The 25,354-nt window shown below is 50.1% G+C and overlaps 1 protein-coding gene across 4 annotated transcripts in view; it reads right to left on the bottom strand.

Annotated features, from left to right (window-relative positions):
* The window catches only part of ASAP1 (ArfGAP with SH3 domain, ankyrin repeat and PH domain 1), a 1,875,051-nt gene that overhangs the window by 594,515 nt on the left and 1,255,182 nt on the right, over positions 1 to 25,354 (bottom strand). For all 4 annotated transcript variants that reach the window (XM_085604920.1, XM_085604922.1, XM_085604921.1 and 1 more), the window contains one exon: positions 22,537 to 22,652. In XM_085604920.1, the coding sequence (XP_085461046.1) occupies positions 22,537 to 22,652 (116 nt within the window). The remainder of the gene's footprint in view (positions 1 to 22,536; positions 22,653 to 25,354) is intronic.

Below are 25,354 nucleotides of genomic sequence, written 5' to 3'. Positions count from 1 at the left end.
CAAACTGAAACTGAAGGAGTTCCCACCTGCCAGGAGTAGGTCAAGGCTTCTCCGGCCTCCTTGGGACCGAGAATCGCACGCGAGAGAGGTGGAGAACCAAAAATAGCATGAAGGGGGACATATAATGCCTCATCTGATGCAAAGTCACCTCGGGGCCGGGGAATACCGGAAGGCGCAGGGTAGATTCTCGTTCCGACTCCACAAATGGAGGAACTGGAGGCATGTCAGAGACACTGTGCATACGCGGTAAAGTCAGGGAAGACTGCGACTCTGACCTCCTATGGCGTGACTTACCAGTCGACAACGAAAATAAAAGACTTTGGAAACTGGCTCTTGAACGGTCCCAGGAGGGAGAAAAGGACAGCATCCGGTGAGGGACCTTTGACCACCGCACCGCTAACAGTGTCATGTGGCAGTCCTGCAATGCAGACCACCGAAGCTGAAGATATGAGCCGCACCCTTCAGAGTTACGGTGCATGCCCAGGCACTACATGTAAATAGAATGAGGAATGCGAGGTCAACATCTTAGTCCACAGGACCCTGAAAACATTCAGAAAAAGGCACACTGTGCCAACACAAAACATCAAGGTAGGCCAAAAATGGCCAGAGGTACCGCTCTCCGAATCTGCGTGGAAGTGCGGAAACGAAGAAACTGGTGTCAGGGAAGAGGCTTATATGGACTCTGTCGACGTCACATCCTGCGGACAACATCGCTACGGAGTTGCTCAATACCCTCTTACTGACATGCAGAGCTACTATAGTTGGATAAAACATTCCGAATTCAGTCTGGCACCTGGGGATAATTCAAAGGTGAGGAATCTGTGGCTAGATATCTCTATCATATGAGGCGTTTGATAGCAAACACCATTATTTTCAGTGAAGCCAGATATAGCTGGGTAACTCGTAATGACCAGTGTCCAGTACGCACCCCAAAAATGGCTTCCTGATCGTTTGCAAGGTCTTACCCATGGAACTAGAATCACAGGGGCATATCTGCTCATGCAGATGCACCCTCACATGTAATATAAAGCACCCAGTCTTAGTGCTCTAAGGCCTGGGCATTGCACACAGGGAGTGTGCAATGTTGTATTTTCAGAAGGGCTTGTGCCCTTTCATGTGTCCTGCATTGGCAGTCTGCATGCAGTTTTTGTTTGGTCCCTTAGGGTGGTATAATACATGCTGTAGCCCATAAGAATCCTCTTTAGTACCCATGCCCTGGGTACCATAGGTACCATTTGACAGGGACCTACAAGGGTGCTAAACTCCTTGTCAATTAGGGTACAATTGAGCATGTATTCGTTTTTTAGAGAAAGAGCACCGGCCCTAGGGCCTGTTTAACAAGAACCCAGTGCACATCCGGTCAAGAACATCAGTAGTCATTAGGCAAAAAGCAGAAGTGACCATGTTAAAAAGGGTCTCTTTCCTACAGTGGTCAATGGTGTTAAAGGCAATTGAATCCAAATATGTTTCACTAGTTTTGTAATAACTGTTCTTCACCTCAACTCAGTTCACAGAAGTGAGTTCACTTTGATGGCATTCATCATCATGCACCAATGGTGCTGAACAACATTACTGTTGCCACAAGCTCACCAATTTTATTTATGAGCCTGATTAAAAAAACAATGTTGTTTGTACTCCTGAAAAAGAGCATGGAAAGTCAGAAATAGATTGAGCTTGAAAATGGATTTCACAATTCACGTATAAACACATTTTAAATGGGAATGAACTAAATAAACGGCCTATTGAAATATCTGCAAACAATAAGTTCACCAAGCATTTAATAAACAGTAAACCACCCTGAGCACGGCATACATCAGACCAGGGAAGAATACAGAACTAGGTACCAAGAAACGTTTAAGAGCATGATTTGGTGTGTGTGTTTCCATGACTGCTGGAAGTAGTTGTAAGGGGAATATACATGATGTAAAAGATACTTACCTTTGGTTACAATCTATCTGGTGGCTACTCTACCTAACTGCAGTTCATCACCTGTTGAGTAGCTCCAGGATCCAGAATGTGTTTCTGGATCCTGCGCAATGCTGGCTCTATCATGACACCAGGAGCAGCATCACAGTGACATCACTGGAGCACCCTGGCGCATCAATGTAAGTTCCCCCTCTGTTACATCCATGCCTTTTAAGTATGATAAAGAATGACATTGACTGCACATAGAGCAGTGATAACTTAACTCGAACCTTATAGACACATATGATCATCTTTCAGAATGGGGAGGAATTTGAAGGTAGACCGAGTATCTCCCAGAAAGAACATTCTTGACGGAAAGTAATTTTTTCTTCTGATGGATAGTTTTTCTGCAGATTCCGCACCTGTTGAATAGAGTTCAAAGCAGTACCTCCCTACGTGGAGCGTCTGTAGGATGGTCAAAACACAATTTTTTTAAGCACAGGTCAAAATGGCCATTCTGTTTCACCTCAGAATCCAGGCAGTAATGTTCGATAAAGGTGGGAAGGGAAGCACATGCTGCCACTCGACAGATGTCAGCAACTGGAAAGCCCCGGCTGTTGGAGAGGTAGAAGCTTTCACCCTAGCAGAATGTGCTCGAAGACGTTTCTGTACCTCTTTCTTTGCTAAAGCATAGCATATCTTAATAAAGACATATATCAAACAAAATAAAGCTCATTTTCTGAATAGCCCCGCCCTGCTTTGCAGCCAGTGCATCTCACATAAAGTTGATCATTCAGCCTTAAGTCTCTGGTGCAGACGATGTAAAAGCTGACAGCTTGTCTAGGATCAAGTTGATGCAGTGTCTCCTCTATGGTGGGATGAGGTGGAGGATCAAAAGTAGGAATGGTAATTGTAGAAGCTGGCTCTGTATATGCTATATCAAAGTAAGGTATAGTGTGCACAGAGTTCAGGGAGTCACCAGAGGTATAGCAGAGGCAAAATTAGGTAAGTTCTAACAGCATGCTTTGCGGTAGTGTGGGCGAGCAGTTAGGCTTATCCAGAGGGTGTTTTAAGCATTTATTGTATTCACTCTCTCGAGCACTGATTAGACACTCAGACACCGAGCCCAGACCACTTGGGATAAGTCTAAAAAGGTAAACTTATATTTAATTTTTAGAACCAAGCAGGACATGCCACAGGTAGATAAAGGAATCTGCTACTTACCAGTATGCATCTGTTCTTGGCATGTAGAGCTGCAGAGCTACACACTTGTGCATAGATCGCCATCTGGTGTTGGGCCCGGATGTTTGCAGTTTGTTTTTCCTCTTGGAAAGTCTTTGGAAGTCACGAGGTCGGTGACTCCTCCTTTGGATCGTATTGCGCATGGGCTTCGGCTCCATCCTCAGATTGTTTTTCTCCAGCAGGGAAAGATGGAGCGTAGTAGTAACAGTGAAGATGCCCATGTGTGTGCTATCTAAATAAGATAAACTGGAACAGATAAAGGTAGCCGGGGAGGCGGGTGGGCATGTGTAGATCTGCAGCTCTACATGCCAAGAACAGATGCATACTGGTAAGTAGCATATTCCGTTCGAGACATATGAGCTGCAGATTACACACTTGTGCATAGATTATATAGCAGTACCCACCGTTAGCGGCGACCACCCGTATCTGTTGCAGTGGTTTGAAATAATGTTTTAAGTACAGCCTGGCCCACACTAGCTTGTTGCTTAGTTTGCACATCTACACAATAGTGTTTGGTGAAAGTGTGCGGTGTTGACCATGTAGCTGCTTTGCAGATATCATCTAATGGGATATTCCCTAAGAATGCCATGGAAACCCCTATTTTTCGTGTAGAATGGGCTTTCGGGGGAATGGATATCGTTCGCTTTGCTTTATGGTAGCAGATTTGAAGAACAAGTTACTTACCTTCGGTAACGATGTATCTGTAAGAAACATTAGTTAGTTAGATTCCTCACCTTAGAATATCACCAGGCGTCAGACTGGATCCGGAAGATTTTTGTAGCAATACCCCTTGCGCGTCGCTAGGCGCCATCTGCGGCTCCGCGTCGTGCGCCGAAATGACGTCGTCGGAGTACTTAGACGCCGCCCTCGCGCGCTGACGTCAGTTCTTGTACATAGCTTTCCGCGCCAGGAACGCAGAGCCATGCAAGAGACCGACACTGGTGCCAAAAAATCTAGGGCCCTGAAAAGGATAGCCTTAACCCTAGATGTCGGTTCGCAGAACGGGGAGGATGGGTGGGTCGGTGAGGAATCTAACTAACTAATACCGAAGGTAAGTAACTTGTTCATCTGAAAGAAACACGTTAGTTAGATTCCTCAACTTAGAATAGATACCCAAGCAATACCAACCCCGGTGGTGGGTCTGCGAACCAAGATCACACCAGAAAGTCCTGGAGGACAGAACGGCCAAAGAAGCCATCCCTCGGGACTTGGCTGTCTAGGCAATAGTGCCTGGCAAACGTGTGCAGCGAAGCCCACGTCGCCGCCTGACTGATGTCCTGCAAAGGGACTCCCCGTCCCAAAGCAGTAGTAGCCGCCGTGGCCCGAGTAGAATGGGCTCGCAGCCCAACAGGAGGGTCCTTTTTTGCCAAGGAATAACAGATTTTTATACACAAAACGACCCAACGGGAGATGGTCCGTTTGTGCACAGCTTTTCCCTTCTTAGCACCCACGTAGCCAACGAAAAGCTGGTCGTCCACCCGGAACTGCGGTCCAAATAAAAGGAGAGCGCATGTTTTGGGTCCAGACGGTGGAGCCGCTCTTCCTCTTTGGAAGGATGCGGAGGTGGAAAGAAGGTGGGCAAGGTGACAGATTGCCCAAGATGAAAGGGGGTCACCACTTTCGGTAGAAAGGAAGGACGAGGCCGAAGGACAACCTTGTCCGGATGAACAGATAGAAAAGGAGGCTTGGACGACAGAGCCTGGAGCTCACTCACCCGTCTAGCCGAGGTGATGGCTACCAGGAAAGCAGTCTTAAGAGTCAGAAGACGAAGAGGACAATTGTGAAGAGGCTCAAAGGGAGCGCACATCAGAAATGTTAAGACAAGATTCAAGTCCCACTGAGGCATTACGAAAGGGACAGGAGGGAACGTGTGAGTAATGCCTTTAAGAAAACGTGACACTACAGGGGACTTGAAAAGAGAGGGCTGATCATGAAGCCGTAAGAAGGCAGAGATGGCAGCAAGATAACCTTTCAAGGTGCCCAGGGCAGAGCCCTGCCGGGCCAAAGAAAGAAGAAAGAGGAGAACCTCAGAAAGAGGGGCGGAAAGGGGATCCACAGCCTTTGCTGTGCACCATGCCACAAATTTGTTCCACCGGCAGGCGCATACCGTCTTTGTGGAGGGACGCCTGGCTGCCAGAATGATATCACAGACTTCAGGAGGCAAGTCAAATGGCATCAACTGCCGCCGCTCAATCTCCACGCATGGAGGTGGAGGCTGGACAGGTTCGGGTGGAGGACCGTCCCCTGCTGCTGCGACAGAAGATCCTCCCGAAGGGGCAGACGTATCGGAGGATCGGTCAACATACTGAGTAGCTCGGGATACCAGTACCTTCGTGCCCAATCCGGAGCCACCAAGATGACTTGGGCCCGGTCGCGCCTGATCTTCTTCAGCACACTGGGCAGAAGTGGTATAGGCGGAAAGGCGTACAACAGACCGCAACTCCACTCGCGACGAAAAGCGTTGCCTAGCGAGTGCCGCCTTGGAAATTCCAACGCGCAGAACTGCTGACATTGCGCGTTCTCATCGGTGGCGAATAGATCTAACCAAGGCTCTCCCCACAGCTGAAAGAGACCTTGCGCCACCTCGGAGTTCAGAACGCCATTCGTGATCCATCATGCACCGGCGGCTGAGTTCGTCTGCTCTGGCGTTCAGAGAGCCCGCCAGATATTGAACCACCAGGGTGATGCCTTGGTGTTCCAGCCATGTCCAGAGGCGCAGAGCCTCCTGACAAAGGGTCCATGACCCCACCCCGCCCTGTTTGTTGCAATACCACATGGCGGTGGTGTTGTCCGTGAACACCTGCACGACACTTCCCCGGACAGAGGGAAGGAAGGCTTTCAGTGCAAGTCGGATCGCTCTCAGCTCCAACAAGTTGATGTGGAGGCGAGACTCCGCTGGAGACCAGAGTCCTCTGATCTCCGCCTCTCCCATATGGCCACCCCATCCCAGGAGGGACCATCAGTCACAACGACATGCTCCGGTAGGGGTAGGGAGAGGCTCTTGCCCGCGACCCAATCGCGGTCCGTGAGCCACCACTGCAACTGCTGTGCAGTGCCCTCCGAGATCAAGACATGGTCGGACAGGTTGCCGTGATGCTGGGCCCACTGAAACTTCAGGTCCCACTGCAGAGCCCGCATGCGCCGCCTGGCGTGATGCACTAGTAGGATGCAGGAGGCCATCAGCCCCAGAAGCCGCAACACTAGCCTGACCGAAACCCAGGATAGAGGCCGAAAGATGGGAATCAGGGCCTGTATATCCCGGACCCGCTGTTCCGGTGGATGGACCCGGAACTGCGCCGAATCGAGAACCGCTCCGATGAAGAGGAGCTTTTGAGAGGGGCTCAGGTGTGACTTCGGGACATTGATGGAAAGCCCCAGCAAATGCAGGAGATCCGCCGTAGTCTGGAGGTGGGAGACGACTGTCTGGGTCGAGCCCACCTTCAACAACCAGTCGTCGAGATAGGGGAAGACTGGAACCCCTGATCTGCGCAGATGAGCTGCGACCACCGCCATCACTTTCGTGAACACCCGAGGGGCACTGGTAAGGCCGAAGGGGAGCACAGTGAACTGAAAGTGCTCCTGACCCACCTTGAACCGCAGGTAACGCCGGTGGGCCGGCAGGACGGGGATATGGAAATATGCGTCCTGCAAGTCCAACGCTACCATCCAGTCTCCAGGGTCTAGGGCAGCTAGAACCTGAGCCAAAGTCAACATTTTGAACCGTTCCTTCCGGAGGAAGGCATTGACGTTCCTGAGGTCCAAGATAGGGCGTAGGCCTCCTTTGCCCTTCTTGGGAACCAGAAAGTAGTGGGAATAACAACCACGACCTACTTCTGGGCTCGGAACGCGCTCGACGGCCTCTTTGGCCAAGAGGCCCGAAACTTCCTCTCTCAAAAGATTCAAATGAACCTCCGAGATATGGTGGTGCTGCGGTGGCATGGCTGGAGGGGTCATCTCGAAGGGGAGGGAGTAGCCCCTTCGGACGATTTGCAGCACCCACCTGTCCGAAGTAATGGTACGCCAGTGGAGCAGGTGATGGCGAACCCGGCCTCCCACTGGCGAGGAATGGGCCTGAAAGCTCAGACTAGGAAGGCTTTGAGGCGGATGCTGCCGGGGTGGATGTGGACTGACCGCGTTGTCCTCCAGTACCGCCTCGGCGGAAACCACGTCCACGACCGCGTGGAGGCTGGTTCTGCGGCCGGTGGCTAGGCGGACGTGAGGAGGTGCCCCTTCCTTGGCCACGAAAGGAGCGAAAAGCGGAAGTTTGTGGCCGCGGGCCGAGAGGCCCAAGGACTTGGCCGTAGCCCGGGAGTCCTTGAAGCGAGCCAGCTCACTGTCCGCTTTCTCACCAAAAAGGCGAGTGCCATCAAAAGGCATGTCCATGAGGGTGCTCTGGACATCCCCTGAAAAGGACGTGGACCGCAGCCAGGCGTGACGTCGAAGCGCCACCGTGGTAGAAATCGCCCTACCCAGCGAGTCCGTAGTGTCGAGTCCACATCGGATTGCACGGCGCGCTGCATCTCTCACATCGGCCAGAGCTGAGGAAAGCCGTGCCCGGGCCTCCTCCGGGCACAGGGGCAGCACGTCCTCCACCGTATCCCACAGAGAGTGGGAATATCGGTCCAAGAGACAGGCGGTGTTCAAAGACCGCAGGCCCAAACTGAGCGAGGAGAACAGCTTCTTACCGAACTGTTCCAGTCTCTTGGAATCCCGGTCCGGAGGAGCGGACGGGAAGGAGGATTGGGAGGTAGAGGCCTGGATAACCAGACTCTCGGGGGTGGGGTGTTGTGACAGAAAACTGGGGTCTCCCGGAGCAGGGCGGTGGCGCCTGGCAACGTTCCTATCCACAGGAGGGACTGTGGAGGGCTTGGACCAGGTGCCCTGCAGAACGTCAATGAGGGCCTCATTGAATTGCAGCAGAGGCTCAGTGGAGCATGCGGCAGACTGAAGCACCTCAGTGAGGATGTTAGTCCTCACAGCCACGGCAGGCAGCTCAAGCCCAAGGGCCGCGGCCGCCTTGCGCAGCACCACAGAAAAAGCTGCACCCTCCTCCGAAGCCACAGTCGGAGGAGAGATGAATCCAGTGTCCGGTGAGGTATCCAATCCACTGGCCTCCCCCAGTTCATCTGCCCAGTCCTGAGAAAGTTGCCCCTGAAGGGCCATAGGGTCCTCAGACCCCTCCCATTCGCCCCCGCCATCCGATTCCTGGTAAACAGGAGGAATGATCGGAGCCGGTCGATAGACAATATGTGTCTCTAGCGGCGTCAGATGCAGCGTCGGGCTGCGCCGCATCGGCGTCGGGACCGGACAGGGGCTGAACCGGGGATCGACGTCGACCGGAGTCGGGGGTGGTACCGATGTCGGCGCCGGCGGAGGAGGCGTGACGAGGTCGACCGGCGTCGACGGGGGCCCAGGCTCGGGCCCATCGGGGACCTGCGGCGTCGGGGCCGGAGCCTCCAACGGCGTCGAGGCCGGAGCCGCCGGCACGCGAGGTCGCCCAGTCGAGTCCGCGGGGCCCGAAGGCGCGCCAGCGGGCGTCGACGGCGGGGCCAGGCTCCTCATGGCCGAGAGGAAGGCACTGACCTCCGTCGGCATCGCCTCAATCCCAGGGATCGGCGGGTATGGGGATTTGCGCAGCGCCTGCGGCTCCAGCGGAGCCGCGTGGGTGGAACCACCCACGCGGCTCCAGCGGAGCCGCGTGGGTGGAACCACCCGGACCCTCGGCCGAGTCGCGCGAGGGGAGTCCGAAGAGCGGTGTCGCCTCTTGGACTTCTTAGAGCGCTTCGACTTACCCGAAGACTTCGAGCCAGACGAGCGACGATGTCGAGTGCGGCTCCGCGACCGATCCTTGGACCTCCTCCTGGACCGGGATCGAGAGGGGCGCGGAGCCGAGTGGCGAAGCTCGAGAAGCTTGCGGACCGCTCCCGCCTAGCTTTCGAGGTCAGGGCCATACAGTCGGAGCACGACTCCGCGTCGTGGTCGAGGCCCAAGCAGTACAGGCACCGGCGGTGATGATCGGTCACCGACATCAGTCGGTGACAGTCGTCGCAGGCCTTGAAACCAGGCATCCTACCGGTACCAGAGTCGAAAGTGACCAAAAAGAGTCGAAAAAGTTAGTCAAAAATTGACTAAAGGGGTAGGTCTCCCGGATCGGCGCTTACTGGCGCGGAAAAAAGAAGAACTCACGTCAGCGCGCGAGGGCGGCGTCTAAGTACTCCGACGACGGACGCGGAGCCGCAGACCACGCCTAGCGACGCGCAAGGGGTATTGCTACAAAAATCTTCCGGATCCAGTCTGACGCCTGGGGATATTCTAAGGTGAGGAATCTAACTAACGTGTTTCTTTCAGATTGCATTTTACAATCCACCTAGCTATCCCCGATTTTGAGATGGGGTTAACTTTGTGTGGTGGGGAGAAAGAAACAAACAGTTGTTTGGTCTTACGGAAAGGTTGTGTTCTCTGAATGTAGTAGAGTAAGGCTCGTTTCACATCCAGTGTGTGAAGAGCCCTTTCTGCAACGGTCTGTGGTTGCGAGAAAAATACTGGTAGTTCTACTGTTTGGTTTAGGTGAAAGGGAGAAATGACTTTAGGGAGGAATTTTGGGATGGTACGGAGAACAACTTTGTTATGGTGCATTTGGAGAAAGAGGTTCTTGAATGGTAAGTGCTTGTATCTCACTGATCCTTCTAAGGGAAGTGATGGCTACAAGAAAAGCGGTTTTCCATATTAGGAATTGTAGTTCGCATTTATGGAGAGGTTCGAAGGGAGGCCCCATTAGCCTTGTGAGAACGATATTTAAGTTCCACACAGGTGAGGGTGGCACTCTGGGGGGAATTATTCTTTTAAGGCCTTCCATGAAGGCTTTAATGGCAGGTACTCTGAAGAGTGAGAGATGTTGCCTGTTTTGTAGGTAAGCTGCAATAGCTGCGAGGTGTAGTCTAATGGACGTATAGGCTAGATTGCACCTTTGTAGGTGGAGTAAGTAGCCTATTATGTGTTGAATGGACACGTCCAGTGGATTGATGGTGTTGTTATGGCAATAAGCAACAAAAAGTTTCCACTTGGGCGGCGTAGCACGCTCTAGTGGTAGGTCTTCTAGCTTCTCTGATGACGTTCATACAGTCAGGGGGAAGATTTAGGTACCCGAATTCTAAGATTTCAGGAGCCAGATCGCAAGGTTGAGCTGCGCTGGGTCCGGGTGTTTGATCTCTCCATGGTTCTGGGTTAAGAGGTGTGGAGAGAGGTGTCGTTTTTGGTGCGGCACTACAGATAGTTCCAGCAGTGTGGTATACCACGGTTGTCTGGCCCACGTTGGAGCTACTAGGATTAGTGTGAGGGAGTGTTGTTGTAGTTTGCGCACCACTAGTGGAATGAGTGGGAGAGGCGGAAAAGCGTACGCAAATTTGCATGACCAGTTCATCCATATCGCATTTCCTTTGGACAATGGGTGTGGTATCTGGCAGCGAAGCTTGGGCATTTGGCGTTTTCGTGGGTGGCGAAGAGGTCTATCTGTGGATGCCCCCACATTTGAAAGTATGGGTGAAGAACTTGCGGGTGAAGCTCCCACTCGTGGATCTGCTGTGTCTGTCTGCTGAGCAGATCTGCCACTGTGTTTTGGACTCCTGGGACATGCTGAGCTAGGAGAAAGATTTTCTGGGGTATCGCCCATCTCCATATGCTCTGTGCTAGGTGAGAGAGCTGTGGAGAGTGTGTGCCGCCTTGTTTTTGGATGTAATACATGGCTGTCATGTTGTCTGTTCAGGACTGCCTTGCCTGAAATTTGAGTTTGGAAAGATTTTAGGGCTAAGAAGAGTGCTAGTAACTCCAGATGGTTGATATGGAGTAACTTTTGTCGAGGTGTCCACTTGCCCTGTGTGGTGAGATGTAGTAGATGAGCTCCCCAGCCGGAGAGCGATGCGTCCGTTGTCAGTACTATTTGAGGAACCGGGTCCAGGAACGGTCGACCTTTGGAAAGGTTTGTGGTGTTCCACCACTGCAGAGAGCGATGGGTGCGACCGTCTACCAACACCAGATCTGTTAATTGACCCTGGGCCTGGTTCCATTGGCACGCTAAGCACTCTTGGAGAGGACACATCTGGAGTCTTGTGTGAGGCACTATGAAAATGCAAGAGCCCATCATCCCTATTAGTTGCATAAACGCTCGAGCTGGAAGGGAGTGTTGTAGTGCGAATTTTGCGCGTAGAGCTTGAATGCTTGCAATCCTGGCCGGATTGGGGTAGGCTAGTGCTCTTGAGGTGTGTATGGTGGCACCGAGGTATTGTTTTATGTGGGATGGTTGGAGATGCGACTTCTGGTGGTTTACTGTGAAGCCCAGCTGGTGGAGTAATTGAATGGTGGTAGATGTGTGTTGAACACACTGATTGTACGACCCGGCTTCTATTAGCCAGTCGTCTAAGTATGGGAAGACGTGGATGTGTTGTCTTTGTAAATGTGCTGCTACCACTGCTAGACACTTGGTGAATACCCTTGGCGCTGTTGTGACTCCGAACGGGAGCACCTTGAATTGGAAGTGTTGTCCGTCCACTACAAATCTGAGGTACTTGCGGTGAGCTTTGTGCACGGGAATGTGAAAATACGTGTCTTTTAGATCTAGGGTGGTCAAAAAGTCGTTTTGGGAGAGGAGCGGAAGTACCTGCTGAAGCGTTACCATATGAAAATGGTCGGAGTGTATGTACGTGTTTAGGGGCCGAAGATCTAGGATGGGCCTCAGAGTCTCGTCCCTTTTTGGTATGAGAAAATATAGGGAGTAGACTCCCATGTTTTGTTGGTTGGTCGGAACGGGTTCTATTGCCTGTTTTTGTAGGAGGGAGACTACCTCCTGCTTTAGGAGTATTAAATGTTCTTGTGACATTGGGCGCTGCCTGGGTGGAATGTTTGGGGGGGTAGATATTAGTTCTAGGCAGTAGCCTGATTGAATTATTTGTGTCACCCATTTGTCTGAGGTGATGGTAGCCCAGACGGGAAGGAAATGTTGGAGTCTGCCCCCGACCGGAGTAGAATAGTCTGGTTTGGGGGATGGGGGGGGGGGGGGGGGAGGGGGGGAGTAGTCATTGGGTAGGCGTTGTGGCAGAGCGGGCGTTGTTTGTTTTGCCTCTGCCTTTATTGTTGTTACCCCCTATAGCCGCCTCTTTGATAACCCCTCGTGAAGGTGGACTAAGTGGGGGATTTGTACGAAGTGGACGCAGTATCTGAGGAGTAGCCTCTAGATGTACTGCGAAAGGAAGAGCGGCGAAAGGAGCGTCTAGGAGGGTGTGACTGTAAGGCTCCCATGGACTTCGCCGTATCCGTATCTTTCTTCATTTTTTCTAGGGCCTCATCTACCTTTGGGCCAAATAGATGTTCCTGGTCAAAGGGATGGTTAAGGATGGAGGCTTGTACCTCCGGTTTAAACCCTGATATTCTCAGCCAAGCATGGCGACGCAGGAGGACGCTTGTACTGATGGCTCTGGAAGCTGTGTCTGCTGCATCTAAGGCACAGCATATAGATGTGTTTGTGATGGTCTTACCCTCTTGAATTAGTTCGTTGGCCCTAGCTTTATATTTCTCAGGGAGGTGGTGCATTATGCTCTCTAACTCGTCATAATGTGCCCTGTCATATCTGGCCAATAGGGCTTGAGTATTGGCAATACGCCACATATTGGCTGCTTGTGACGCAGTGCGTTTCCCTGATGCATCCAGTAGCTTTGACTCTTTGTCAGGTGGTGGTGCTTCGCCTGACGCCTGGGAATTTGCCCTTTTACGTGCAGTGGTGTCTAGTGGCGCTGGCCCTCTGATGTAGGAGGGATCTGTAGGGGCAGCTTTGTATTTTTTCCTCGATGCACGGGTTAATGACCCTGGCTCTAACTGGGTCCTTAAAAACCTCTGGCGCATGCTTTACCACTCCTTTAAGCATAGGTAATATGGTCGTAGACCTATGTGTGGTGTCGAACGTGTCGAGGAGGAAATCTTCCTCCACGGGGTCGGTATGTAAGTCTACCCCGTGATAGTGTGCCGCCCTTTGTAGTAGGTGTTGGAACCCCAATGAGTCCTCTGGTGGAGATGGCCTGGAGGGGTAAAGGTCATCTTGTGGGACGTTGGGGATATCAAGTATATTGTAGTCATCCCATGGGTCTGGGGATCCTGTAGGAGTGGGGTCCCCTGCGGGTAGGTCCTGGGGGACATCCCCTATGTCATCATATGGGTCCCCGTAAACATCATCTTGTGGAGAAGGGGTGGGAGAACGATGAGGTTGGGGTGGAGAAGGAGGGGGGGTGGAGGTGGAGAAGGTGGAGGAGGTGGGGAAGGTAGTCTGAACGGGGAGGTAGCAGAGTCCTTCCTTTTTGGAGGCGGAGGTGGAGCAGGCTTCTCCAAATGTCTCTTTTTGGAAGAAAATGTCAAATGTCCAGGATCCTTGGTGAGTGTTTTCTGCAAGGGATCCGGTGTAAATAAGTCCGGTGAGGCTGGTCTGTCCGTCGGTGCCGAAAGAATCTGGGCCGTTGGCTTTTTAGGCTTTTCCGTGCCAGTTCTTTGCTTGGAACCTGGTTTGGGAACCTCCGGATGCTTGGTCGGCACCGAGATGGATTTCGGCCTCGAAGTGTCGGTGCCCTTGTGTGCTTTGGTCGGCACCAAAGGTGTTGTCGGTGCCGAAGAGCTGGGTTTCGACCCCGAGTTCTTCGGTGCGGAGCTCAGTGTCGATATGGGGATAGGCTTCTTTTTCGGTGCCGAAGCGTGTTTATAGGTACCGGGAGTAGGCTGGCTCGAGCCGCCGGAAGGCTTGCTTGGCTTCTTCACCGGGCCCGAAGGTGGGGTGTTGGAAGCAGTGTCCTTGGCCTTGCCTAGGCCCAGAGGCGAAGGTGTGACCGGAGCCTTTTTCGGTGCCGGCAGGGGTGTGTGTGGGGGGGGGGTGGGATCAGTACTCACGACCCTCTGCGCCGGGGTGATGTCTTCCAGATCTGAGTCGTCGGCCTCGGAAGCGCTGACGAGGCCCTCTTCGGTGTACTGCTCCGGAGCGTCGATGCCTTCTCCGAAGATGTCGTCCGGAATCGTCGATGAGGAGTGCGCCATAGTTCTTCTGGCTCTTCGGTCCCGAATAGTCTTTTTGGACCGGAAGGACTTACACGCCGGACAGTCTCGAGCCTCGTGTTCAGGGGAGAGGCAGAGATTGCATACCTCGTGGAGATCGGTGTGGGGGAATTTGGACCCACATTGAGGGCACTTTTTAAATGGAGTCCTTTCCATTAGCCAGGACCGAAGCTTGGAGAGGCCCGAAGGCCGCCGTCGATGACTGGAACTGAAGGTCCGTGCCGATGAGAAGGCGCGTTTGAGTGGGGGAGATCGCGATAGAAACAATACCGCGGTTTAAGTTGAGGATTGCGCATCGACCGTCGAACTGGAAGCTGTTCAGGACCGGAGCGCAAAGATCACATCCGAGCCCGATGGCGGAAAAAAACAATCTGAGGATGGAGCCGAAGCCCATGCACAATACGATCCAAAGGATGAGTCACCGACCTCGTGACTTCCAAAGACTTTCCAAGAGGAAAAACAAACTGCAAACATCCGGGCCCAACACCAGATGGCGATCTATGCACCAGTGTGTAATCTGCAGCTCATATGCCTCGAACATATACTTTTGATTGTAAACCTTTACACAGAAATGAAATTGGTAATTGATTTGCAATTGTTACTGGTTGGTATGGTTTCAAAATGCAGGGTACATTACACAGAAATTACTTTTAGAATACTTTTGATTACTTTCAGATTACATCAACTACTGGGGGTGGTATGCCTAGATACCACACCAAGGGAACTCACAATACAAGGTAAGTAAGACTTTTCTTGGTTTAAGTGATTGTTACTTGTTCCTCCATACAAATCAAAAGTTCAACACAAAACATTTTAGGCCCAAAAACTCATAACATGGTATCCTGTGGGAGAAAATGGTTATCGGTTTCACAGGCAAGTAAATGTGAGCGGTCCCTCCTGGTTTGGTAAGAGACAGATGTTTGATTAAGTTTGAGGGATGTTTTTTATTAAACCTTCCAGTCTCTCTAGGTATTTGGCACAAAGCTGTTACTTTTCTCCTTTCCTGAGGACGCCTCTAGCCGGTCTCTGGCTTGCCTCGGGTCCCCTTGGCTTCATGGCGGTCTTCGTGTTCCTGTCCAGATTGTGGCACTCGGGAGGAGAAGTGGAAGGAGGGGAAAAGAAAAGAAAAATCCTTCAGGCAACTGCCTCTTTGTAAGACAAAGTGGTGGGGGTGCACCACCACCAGTGACCCTAACGGTGTAGTGCTTAGGTGAGGGATATCAAGGTGTTAAGGTTGGTGTGGCCCTTAGCCCATCCCACTAGCCCCTTAGCGAAAATGGCTGCACAGCTGCCATTTGCCTGAGTCCACAACCATCCGGGGCCATGGTGTGGTGAGAACCCGCCTCCTCATCTCTCCTCGGAGGGCCCGTCTCGCTCGTGGTATACAGGAAGCCGTTTCCTGGAATCCTGGGTCGCTCCGTCTCGCTGTCTTCTTCCTTGGGATCGTTTGGCCAATACTCATCGCCACAAGTCGTCGTACCGTGCTTCTCCTCGCCCCGTATCTGTAGTCACCATTCGATCGCTCTCCTGGACTTCCGCGCTCCCTGCATTTTGCCCGTTCTCGAAGGCGTGGTCCTCCCGAGCTGAGTCGACGTGCCTAGACCGCCAGCGCTGGTTCCTGTTTGGGCCATCTCGGCAGCCAACTTGGACTGCTTGATGTTCCCTTGCTTGTAAAGGGGTAGTGCTTCGGGGAAATCATCACAGACACTTTCCTATACAACCCTCCCCCCAAACGAAACAGGATGAGACTAACCTTTCCCAAGAGAGTCTTCATCATTGTCTAAGTAGATACATCTAGAAAGGCCATCTGCGTTAGCATGGGCAGTCCCAGGTCTATGTTCCACTATAAAGTCCATTTCCTGCAGGGAGATGGACCACTTCAAAAGTTTGGGGTTTTCTCCTTTCATCTGCATCAGCAACCAGAGGAATGTTTGTGGTCGGTTTGAACTAGGAAGTGAGTACCAAACAGGTATGGTATCAACATCTTCAGGAACAAAACCACACATCCCTCACAATGGCACTCTAATGCTATTCCCTGGGGAGTAGCCTTCTGCTTATGAAAGCAATAGGTTGGACTTGTCAATCATCATTTGCCTGGGATAGGACCACTCCTATCCCTAGCTCGGATGCATCAGTTTGCTCAATGAACTGCTTGGATTAATCTAGAGCATTGAGAATAGGTGCTGAGCACAATGCCTCTTTCAGGGTGTCAAAAGACTTTTGCCAGCCAAATGTCCAGTTGACTTTTTTGGGCATTTTGTTGGAGGTGAGTTCTGTGAGGGGTGTCACAATAGATCCATACCCCTTTACAAACCTCCTGTAGAACAAGTTACTTACCTTCGGTAACAATATATCTGTAAGAAACATAGGTTAGTTATAGATTTCTTACCTTAGAATTACCCCAGGCGTCAGACTGGATCTTGAGAACTTTTAGTCCGCAGTACCCCTGCTTGTCGAAAGGTGGTGTCGGTCGGCTCAGCGTTCGTCGTTGGCGTCGTGCTCGCTGGGGTGACGTCACGGTAGCTACTAAGACGCCCCCCTCGCGCGCTGACTTCAGTTCTTTTACACGACATTCCACGCCAGAAGCGCAGCGCCATGCAAGACACTGACCACTGGTGCACAAAACTAGGGCACTGAAAGGGACTCCCTGTCGCTAGCAGTCAGTTCGCAGGACTAGGAGGATGGGTGGGGCGGGAAGGAATCTATAACTAACCTATGTTACTTACAGATATATCGTTACCGAAGGTAAGTAACTCCCAGGTGTCAGACTGGATCCGGAAAGTTTTTTCGTCAGCAGTAACTCTGCACGTCGGAAGGTGGCGTCGGTCAGCTCAGCATCTGTCGTTGGTGTCGTAGTCGTCTAGATGAAGTTGCGGTAGCTACTTAGATGCCACCCTAGCGGGCTATCAGTTCTGTACACGACTTTCCGCGCCAGAAACACAGAGCCATGTAAGACAGTCACCACTGGTGCACAAAACTAGGGCCCTGAAAGGATGTCCTTAGCCCTGGAAATCAGTTCGCAGAACGGGGAGGATGGGTGCGGCGGTAAGGAATCTGTAACTAACTAATGCTTCTTACAGATATATCGTTACCGAAGGTAAGTAACTTGTACATCTGAAAGAAACAGTTAGTTATGGATTCCTCACCTTAGAATAGATACCCCAGCAATACAACCCCGGAGGTGGGGCTGCAAACCAAAATCACACCAGAAAGTCCTGGAGAACAGAACGGCCCAAAAAGTTGTCTCTCCAGACTTGGCTGTCCAGACAGTAGTGTCTAGTGAACGTGTGCAGAGATGCCCACATAGCTGCCAGACAGATGTCATTGAGGGGGACTCCTCGTCCCAAAGCAGTAGTAGCTGCCGTCGCCCTGGTGGAATGGGTGCGCAGCCCCACTGGAGGCTCATTCTTTGCAAAGGAATAGCAATCCTTAATGCACAAAACGACCCACCTATAGATGGTCAGTTTGTGCACGGCCCAACCTTTCTTAGCGCCCATGTAGCCAACAAAGAGCTTGTCATCCACCCGGAATTGTTTGGTGCGATCCGAATAAAAGGAAAGCGCCCGTTTTGGATCCAGACGGAGGAGCCTCTCTTCTTCTTTTGAAGGAAGGGGAGGCGGAAAGAAGGTGCGCAAAGTGATGGTTTGGATGAACAGCCAGGAAAGAAGGTTTGGAAGAAACAGCCTGACGCTCACTCAGCCTGCAAGCAGAGGTGATGGTCACCAGAAAGGCAGTCTTTAAAGTAAGAAGTCTGAGAGGACAGTTATGAAGCGGCTCAAAGGGAGCGCACATAAGGTATGTCAGAACCAAGTTCCAAGTCCCACTGAGGCATTACGAAAGGAACAGGAGGAAAAAGATGAGTAATGCCCTTGAGGAAGCAATTTACAACAGGGGACTTGAAAAGAGAAGGCTGATCAGGAAGCCTAAGGAAGGCTGAAATGGCCGATAGGTAGCTCTTAAAAGTGCCCAGAGCAGAGCCCTGCTGGGCCAAAGAAGGAACAACAGAACCTCAGAAAGAGGAGCAGAAAGGGAATCCACAGCCTTTGCTGCGCACCATGCCACAAATTTGTTCCATCTACAGACGGATACCGTCTTAGTGGAGGGACGCCGGACTGCCAAGATAACATCACAGACTTCGGGAGGCAGATCAAACGACATCAACTGCCACCGATCAATCTCCACACAGAGGTGGAGGCTGGACAGGTTCGGGTGGAGGACCGTTCCCTGCTGCTGCGATAGAAGATCCTCCCGAAGAGGCAGCCTTATCGGAGGATCGATGGCCATGTGTAGCAGCTCGGGATACCAGACTCTTCGTGCCCAATCCGGAGCCACAAGAATTACTTGGGCCCGGTCGCGCTCGATCTTCTTCAGCACTCTGGGCAGAAGTGGTATAGGCGGAAAGGCGTATAGGGCACATCAAGTAAAGTTGCATCAGATGTCAGGCAAAAAGTAGGGGGTAGCCATGCAAAAGGGGCACTTTCCTACGGTAATGTCTTGCTTCAGATCGAAAAGGGACACCATCTTGTAACGAAAGGAAGCTCTTATTTGGAAGACCTGCTTCTCTGGGAAGAATAATGTGAACAGCGGGCAGATGCTCAGTGCTTATAACTTTCTGACGTGTGTCACCAAATTAAATGCTCTTAGAAAAGGCACAGCTGACACCTGTGGAGAAGCTCGAAGGGAGCCTCAGTCAAAAAGGCTAACTCTAGGTCCAAATCCAGCTACGGCATAACAAAAAGGTGTGGGAGAAGACGATTAGCACATCCTTTAAAAAAATGTATCGCTGGTGGTAATTTAAATTTGAAGAACTTCAGGAAGACATTCTTATAAAGGATCTACATTTTGTTCTGCACACTAACTAAAAAAATCTATTCTACCTCTGAGCACAGCTATTTTGTGGAAAGAGAAAGGATCATGTCAATACAGTCTGGTGTCAGCTTAAAAATACTCAAATGGCCCTACTCAATCTCCAGGAATAATTATGGAGGCTCTGGAGGTTGGGGTGCAACATTTGCCATTAGGACTGGGAGAAAATGTAATAGAAAATGTAAGAAAACGTAGCAGCAGACAATGGGACAAGCACAGGGGGTCAGTATACTAAATCATCTCAGCTAGTCCAGAGCAATGAGGATACCTCCCTCAAAAGCTTCAGGATCAACTGCATGTGAGTAAATGCGTAGAAAAGTGGAAAACTCAACTAAAACACATTTCACAATGGTTCCCAACAATGGATACGCAAAGGCACCGAATATCGGAAAATAAGCATTTGCATGAGCGGCAAAGAGATGCACCTAAGAATTGCCATAACAGGCACAGATGTGCTGAATCACCACCAGGTGACAACACCACCAGTGGTCGGCAGGATGATGCCGACTCAGGCTGTCTGCCCGGCAAGATGGTTTGGGACAAGCCAAATTCCATGAAGCTATACTGAGGCCCAGAGCCTCAGCGCTTTTTAACAAATATGGGGACCTCTACCAATGCTTGCTTTCTGACATACCACATCACAGTTATATTGTCAGTCAGGATCTGGACAGTCTGACCGCGAAGGATATGAAGAAAGGCTTTAAGCACTAACCAAACTGCCCTCAATTCGAGCAGGTTGATGCGCAATACTTACTCTTCTGGAAATCAGAGACCTTTGATCTCCAGCTCCTCCCGATGAGCACCCCACCTGAGAGTGGATGCATCCATCACCACTGTGGCCACAGCCAGCGGATGATTGAAGGACAATCCTTTCTATGGGTGTTCTTCTACTGACCACCATGCTAGCACTACCCCAATGTACCAGGAAACCACAAAGTGCGTCCTACATGTCTCACTTGTACTGGAGTCACTGCCTACAGAAGCACCACTTGGCAATCTTTATGTTATGTGCTAGCATGCATAGATGACCAAAAGTATACAGGCAACTGGCACAGCAGTCACAGGATCATCAGGACTGGAACCCAAGCCTCCAACTAGAATACTGACTGGAATGTTCCGGATCCTGATGGAGGGAACGCTTGGAGAGATGTTGAGTCCTGTATGGCCCCTGAGAACAGGAGGCACTGTAAGGGCTCCAGGTGAGATTTTAGCTTGTTAATAGAAAAAACGGTGACAATCCAGGTTTGAGCAGCTACCCGTATAGGAATTCAGCAATTCCAGACCTCCTGAGATGAACTGCAATCACTACAGGTGTTGATATCAGTTTGAATGTTAGTACTACAAAGAGGTAATGCGTTGAGACTACAACGAAACGCAAGTACCTCCTGTACACCTGAAGGAACTAAAAATGTAGAAGTATTCATGTTGCAAGTCAAGGGACACCAAGTCTCCCTCTCCTAGCAAGAAAAAACCCAGAACCAGCGACAACTTATCCATTTTAATGAACAATTTCAGGAGCTTAAGAGCTACCCTGAGACGAAAACTACCATCCTTTTTGAGAATCAGGTACAGAGCGTACCACCCCTGCCCAATTTCCTGTTCTGGCATGAACTCCACTGCTCCCTTCTGCAATAGGGCTGCCACTTCCTGATGCAGAATGCACAGATATTCTTGCAACAGTGAGGATTATCGGAGGGGGCTGGTGGGTGAGGGTCCCTTGGCAGGCTATGGAACACCCACTCTCTACCATATTGAATGGCCCATTGTTCTGTTATGTCATTCCAGGCCGGCAGAACAAGGGAAACCCTGCCTCCCCAGAGGTACACCTACTGCTTGAGGGACAAATATGGGTATTTTTCAGATGGTGTGGGAACAGACGACGAGGATCTTGAGAGTTAGTGTACCTGTTTGCCTCAACCATTTCCCCTGTCCCTCTACTAGCTGACGAAAGGATTCTGCTGTTGCTGCAGGGTCTGTGTTAACTGAAACTGCAGTAACTGAAAACAGCTGGTGAAACCTAAATACTGTGTCAGTTTTAACTCTAAATAGGATGTTATTCATCAAATGATGTCCAATAAAGTGGCCTCATCATTGCCCGAAAAGCCTGTAGATTACAGCCAGCCACTTTGACATACAGAGACAAAGGAGCCCATTGTTCTGGCAACAGACTCCACTGTATCAAGGTCAGCCCTGATGATATGCCTCAAAGAATCTCGTACAGTTAAGACTACTTATGGAAATGAGTCTTTCAAATGGTCATGCCCGATAAGCATCACAGGGTATGCAAATAGGAAGCCAAAAAACAGAGGGTATAATGTTACTGTAGGGGCAAACTATCTGATGTAAAAGTCCTTTTTTAATTACCTCTAGTTTTTTTGGATTCCCTGTCTGGTGGATGAGAGGGACTAAAATCCAGGAGTTTGTTCGCTGCTCTGCTAACAGCAGGTGATGAGGTAGACCTGTTTCAATGTCTCCCTGGTGGAAATCCATAAATGCCTAATTGAAAGGCAACAGTGGCTCTGCGGCAACAGTTGCAGATTGTAGGACCACTGTAAGGTTGTTGGGAGTAACACACTACAGATGCCAGTGACTGCACCAGAAGGACACCAGATTTCTATATAAAAGCATGGAACAAGGGCCTGGCTGGGGCTCTATATCCACATCTGGAGTTGTAGCAATCCCAGAAGCATTCTGTAAAGCCAATAAACATTTCATGAACCTTGTCCAGCTCCTGGGGATGGTCAAAAGGCGATGAATCTGCAGGTAGCAGTAACCACCAGAAGCCGAGAGACAACGTAGTGCCTGTGTGTCACAGCTGTGTGCTGTTTCCAGTGGTCTGTAATGCTTAAAATGGCGTACCTGGGTGAGGGTTAGTTCCATGGTGTGCTTGTTGTTGACAGCTGGTTGAGTAATATTTGCAGTGCAGCAGATATTCACCATTGGCTGGAAAGCCACTCCTGTACTGGCCTTGTAAAGACATACATATGTTATCTGATGAAAGTGATAATCTGTAATGGTTTCATAACTGTTCTCATTGACAGAGCTTGAGAAGTCTGATGAAGGTAAATAAATACCGGAACAGACTCTGGTGTTGTTGACAAAATCATTCACTGTGTACATTCTTGGAAAACAGAATTTCTCCTGCTCAGTGAATACTAAAGATGCCATTAGCAGAGTGACTGTCAAGCCCAAAGGGTATAACACTTGTACTGCTCTGATATCACTGACAAGAATTCCCCTTTACCAGGCAAATGTCCAGTATAGATGCTCATGTATGGCTTCAAGCCCTGGAAGGGGGCCAACATTTTTTAAATAAACTGATATTGCCACCTACCACAAACTGAATATTTATATAGTGATTTGTAAGACATCACATGCTACAAACAAGACAGTGGCACTGCAGGTCAAAGATGCTTTTAAATAGTAATGCTCGATTCTTACCAATATCTATAGTTGGCTTTCCCCTCAAAACCAGTTTCAGACATTCTGATTTATTGTACCGACTGCAGTAGTGTAGTGCAGTATTCCCCTTCTCAGTCTGCTTATCAGGGTTCCCACTAAAAATGTTAACATTGAGAAACAGGAAGTTAAAACACATTAGCAGCAACAGTAACATTCAGCTTTACCAATACATGACACAATAGGTAAAACAAAAGACGATATTCTATTAGACAAAGCAGTAAATGGAATAGAAGAGACGCTCGAAGTAGAAAAGAAGTATTTCTGGAAGTACGGATCCATAAGACTGGAAGACAGTATATTTACCACTGGACACACCTGTAAGTAAACATTCTGTTTGCATTCGTTGTTCATAGCAAATAGAATAAAAGGCAGACCCTGAATTATACTACTGTTTGCAGACATTGTATCCTGTGCTCCAGGTGTTTCCAACCAGTCGATCGCGAGCTACCAGAAGCTCCCAAACACTTTCAGCATTGCTCACAGCTTTGAGTTCACTTTTAAATAAGCACGTGGTCATATTTTACTTTTGGAGTTGAGGGAATGCTGTGTTTATTTTACATTATTAATATCACACTGCAGATAGCAGTCACCGACAACACATGGGCAAACCAAACCAAATTACTCATGAATTGAAGACAAGGCGGTGCGACCACAAGTAGTCGAGAACACTGTAGGGCACAAGCGTCAATAGCGCACATACCCATTCACCACCTATCACAACCTTAACCTTAATTCCCCAGTAACATGGCACAATCCCGTACATCAAGCAGGTAGCACAAGAACTGTCAATTATATTATTCACAAGATAATGCTCAATGTAAAGTTAGAACTTGAAATGTGTCATGTGTGCATGCCTGTTTGAAAAATCTGTTGCAAATTAAAATTTCCTTAGAGTGCTCACCCTAATAATAAACTTTTTGCCCTAAGTGGGATGGGTATGCCCAGACATGGGTCCCTTGCTCACCGTGCCACTGGATTCAAGCTAGCCTGGCTGAAGAAGGGTGACATACCCTGAAAACGGTCCCAGGATGCTTGTTTCCGGTCCAGGGAGGACCTGGCCAGGTAGTTCGGTCTGGACTGTTCCCATGGGACACAGGGTCAAGACTGATTTGCATATGGCTGGGTCCAAACTGGGGTGGCATAGTGGGCAAAAGAACGATGGATTTAACCCAGAACTTTTGACTGGGGGAGAATGTTTGCATTGTCAGCATTCCATCCATCATTTGTGTGCTGTAACACTTTTTGCCCTAAGTGGGATGGGTATGGCCAGACGTGGGTCCCTTGCTCATTGTGCCACTGGATTCAAGCTAGCCTGGTTGAAGAAGAGTGACATACCCTGAAACCGGTCCCAGGATGCTTGTTTCCGGTCCAGGGAGGACCTGGCCTGGCAGTTCGTTCTGGACTGTTCCCATGGGGCACAGGGTCAAGACTGCTTTGCATATGGCTGGGTAAAAACTGGGGTGGCATAGTGGGCAAAAGAACGATGGATTTAACCCAGATCTTTTGACTGGGGGAGAATGTCTGCATTGTCAGCATTCCGTCCATCATTTGTTTGCTGTAACACTTTTTGCCCTAAATGTGATGGGTATGCCCAAACATGGGTCCCTTGATTACTGTGCCACTGGATTCAAGCTAGCCTGGCTGAAGAAGGGTGACATACCCTGAAACCAGTCCCAGGATGCTTGTTTCCGGTCCAGGGAGGACCTGGCCTGGCAGTTTGGTCTGGACTGATCCCATGGGGCCCAGAGTCAAGACTGATTTGCATATGGCTGGGTCCAAACTGGGGTGGCGTAGTGGGCAAAAGAACAATTGATTTAACCCAGATCTTTTGACTGAGGGAGCATGTTTGCATTGTCTGCATTCCGTCCATCATTTGTTTGCTGTAACACTTTTTGCCCTAAGTTGAATGGGTATGCCCAGACATGGGTCCCTTGCACACTGTGCCACCGGAATTAAGCTAGCCTGGCTGAAGAAGAGTGACATACCCTGAAACCGGTCCCAGGATGCTTGTTTCCGGTCCAGGGAGGACCTGGCCTGGCAGTTCGGTCGGGACTGCTCCCATGGGGCACAGGGTCAAGACTGATTTGCAAATGGCTGGGTCCAAACTGGGGTGGCGTAGTGGGAAATAGAACGATGGATGTAACCCTGATCTTTTGACTGGGGGAGAATGTTTGCATTGTCAGCATTCCGTCCATCATTTGTTTGCAGTAACACCCTAATAATAAAGGCATTGTATTAATGAACCTTAAATACAAGTTCAAGCAGCATTAACATATTCACACAGCTATTCCCTTAATTGCAGACAATGCACAGCCCTGTTCCATAACGTGGTAGTGTAATCTGGCAGCCAAAGGGTTTGTGCTGCAGAGGGTTGGGCTACTTGTCCCACAGACAAAATAAACATGAAAACCTCTTGCCCTTGGCCCTAAACAATATGTCCTGGAATTCCACACTCCTGGCTGTAACAAGCTCACTTTCCCACTAACCGCACTTTTCCCAAACCCTGGAAGAAGTTTTACCTCTGCCCTAGTCAGGAGTACATTTACAACTTTTCTCTATAGGGGAAAATATTAGAGACAAGCTAATGGAAACATGCAAGTTAGAAAGTTTGCACTGAACTCAAAAGGGCACTCCAACCATGGGGAACTATTGCTTACTGCCTCCAGTCCTTGTATGAAGATCTGTGGAAAGGTAGCAAAACAAGGGAATTGCTAGAATTCAAACCCTACTGTGGTATGAGCTCTGGCATACTCAGAGAGGCTATTATCAGAGCTCTTATATAATGACATTGATGCCA

This window comes from Triturus cristatus, chromosome 5_1 (assembly GCF_964204655.1).
Source record: "Triturus cristatus chromosome 5_1, aTriCri1.1, whole genome shotgun sequence".
NCBI classification, from domain to species: Eukaryota; Metazoa; Chordata; class Amphibia; order Caudata; family Salamandridae; genus Triturus; species Triturus cristatus.
Note: the sequence above shows the minus strand (reverse complement) of the source record. Positions and strands in the feature narration are given on the sequence as shown.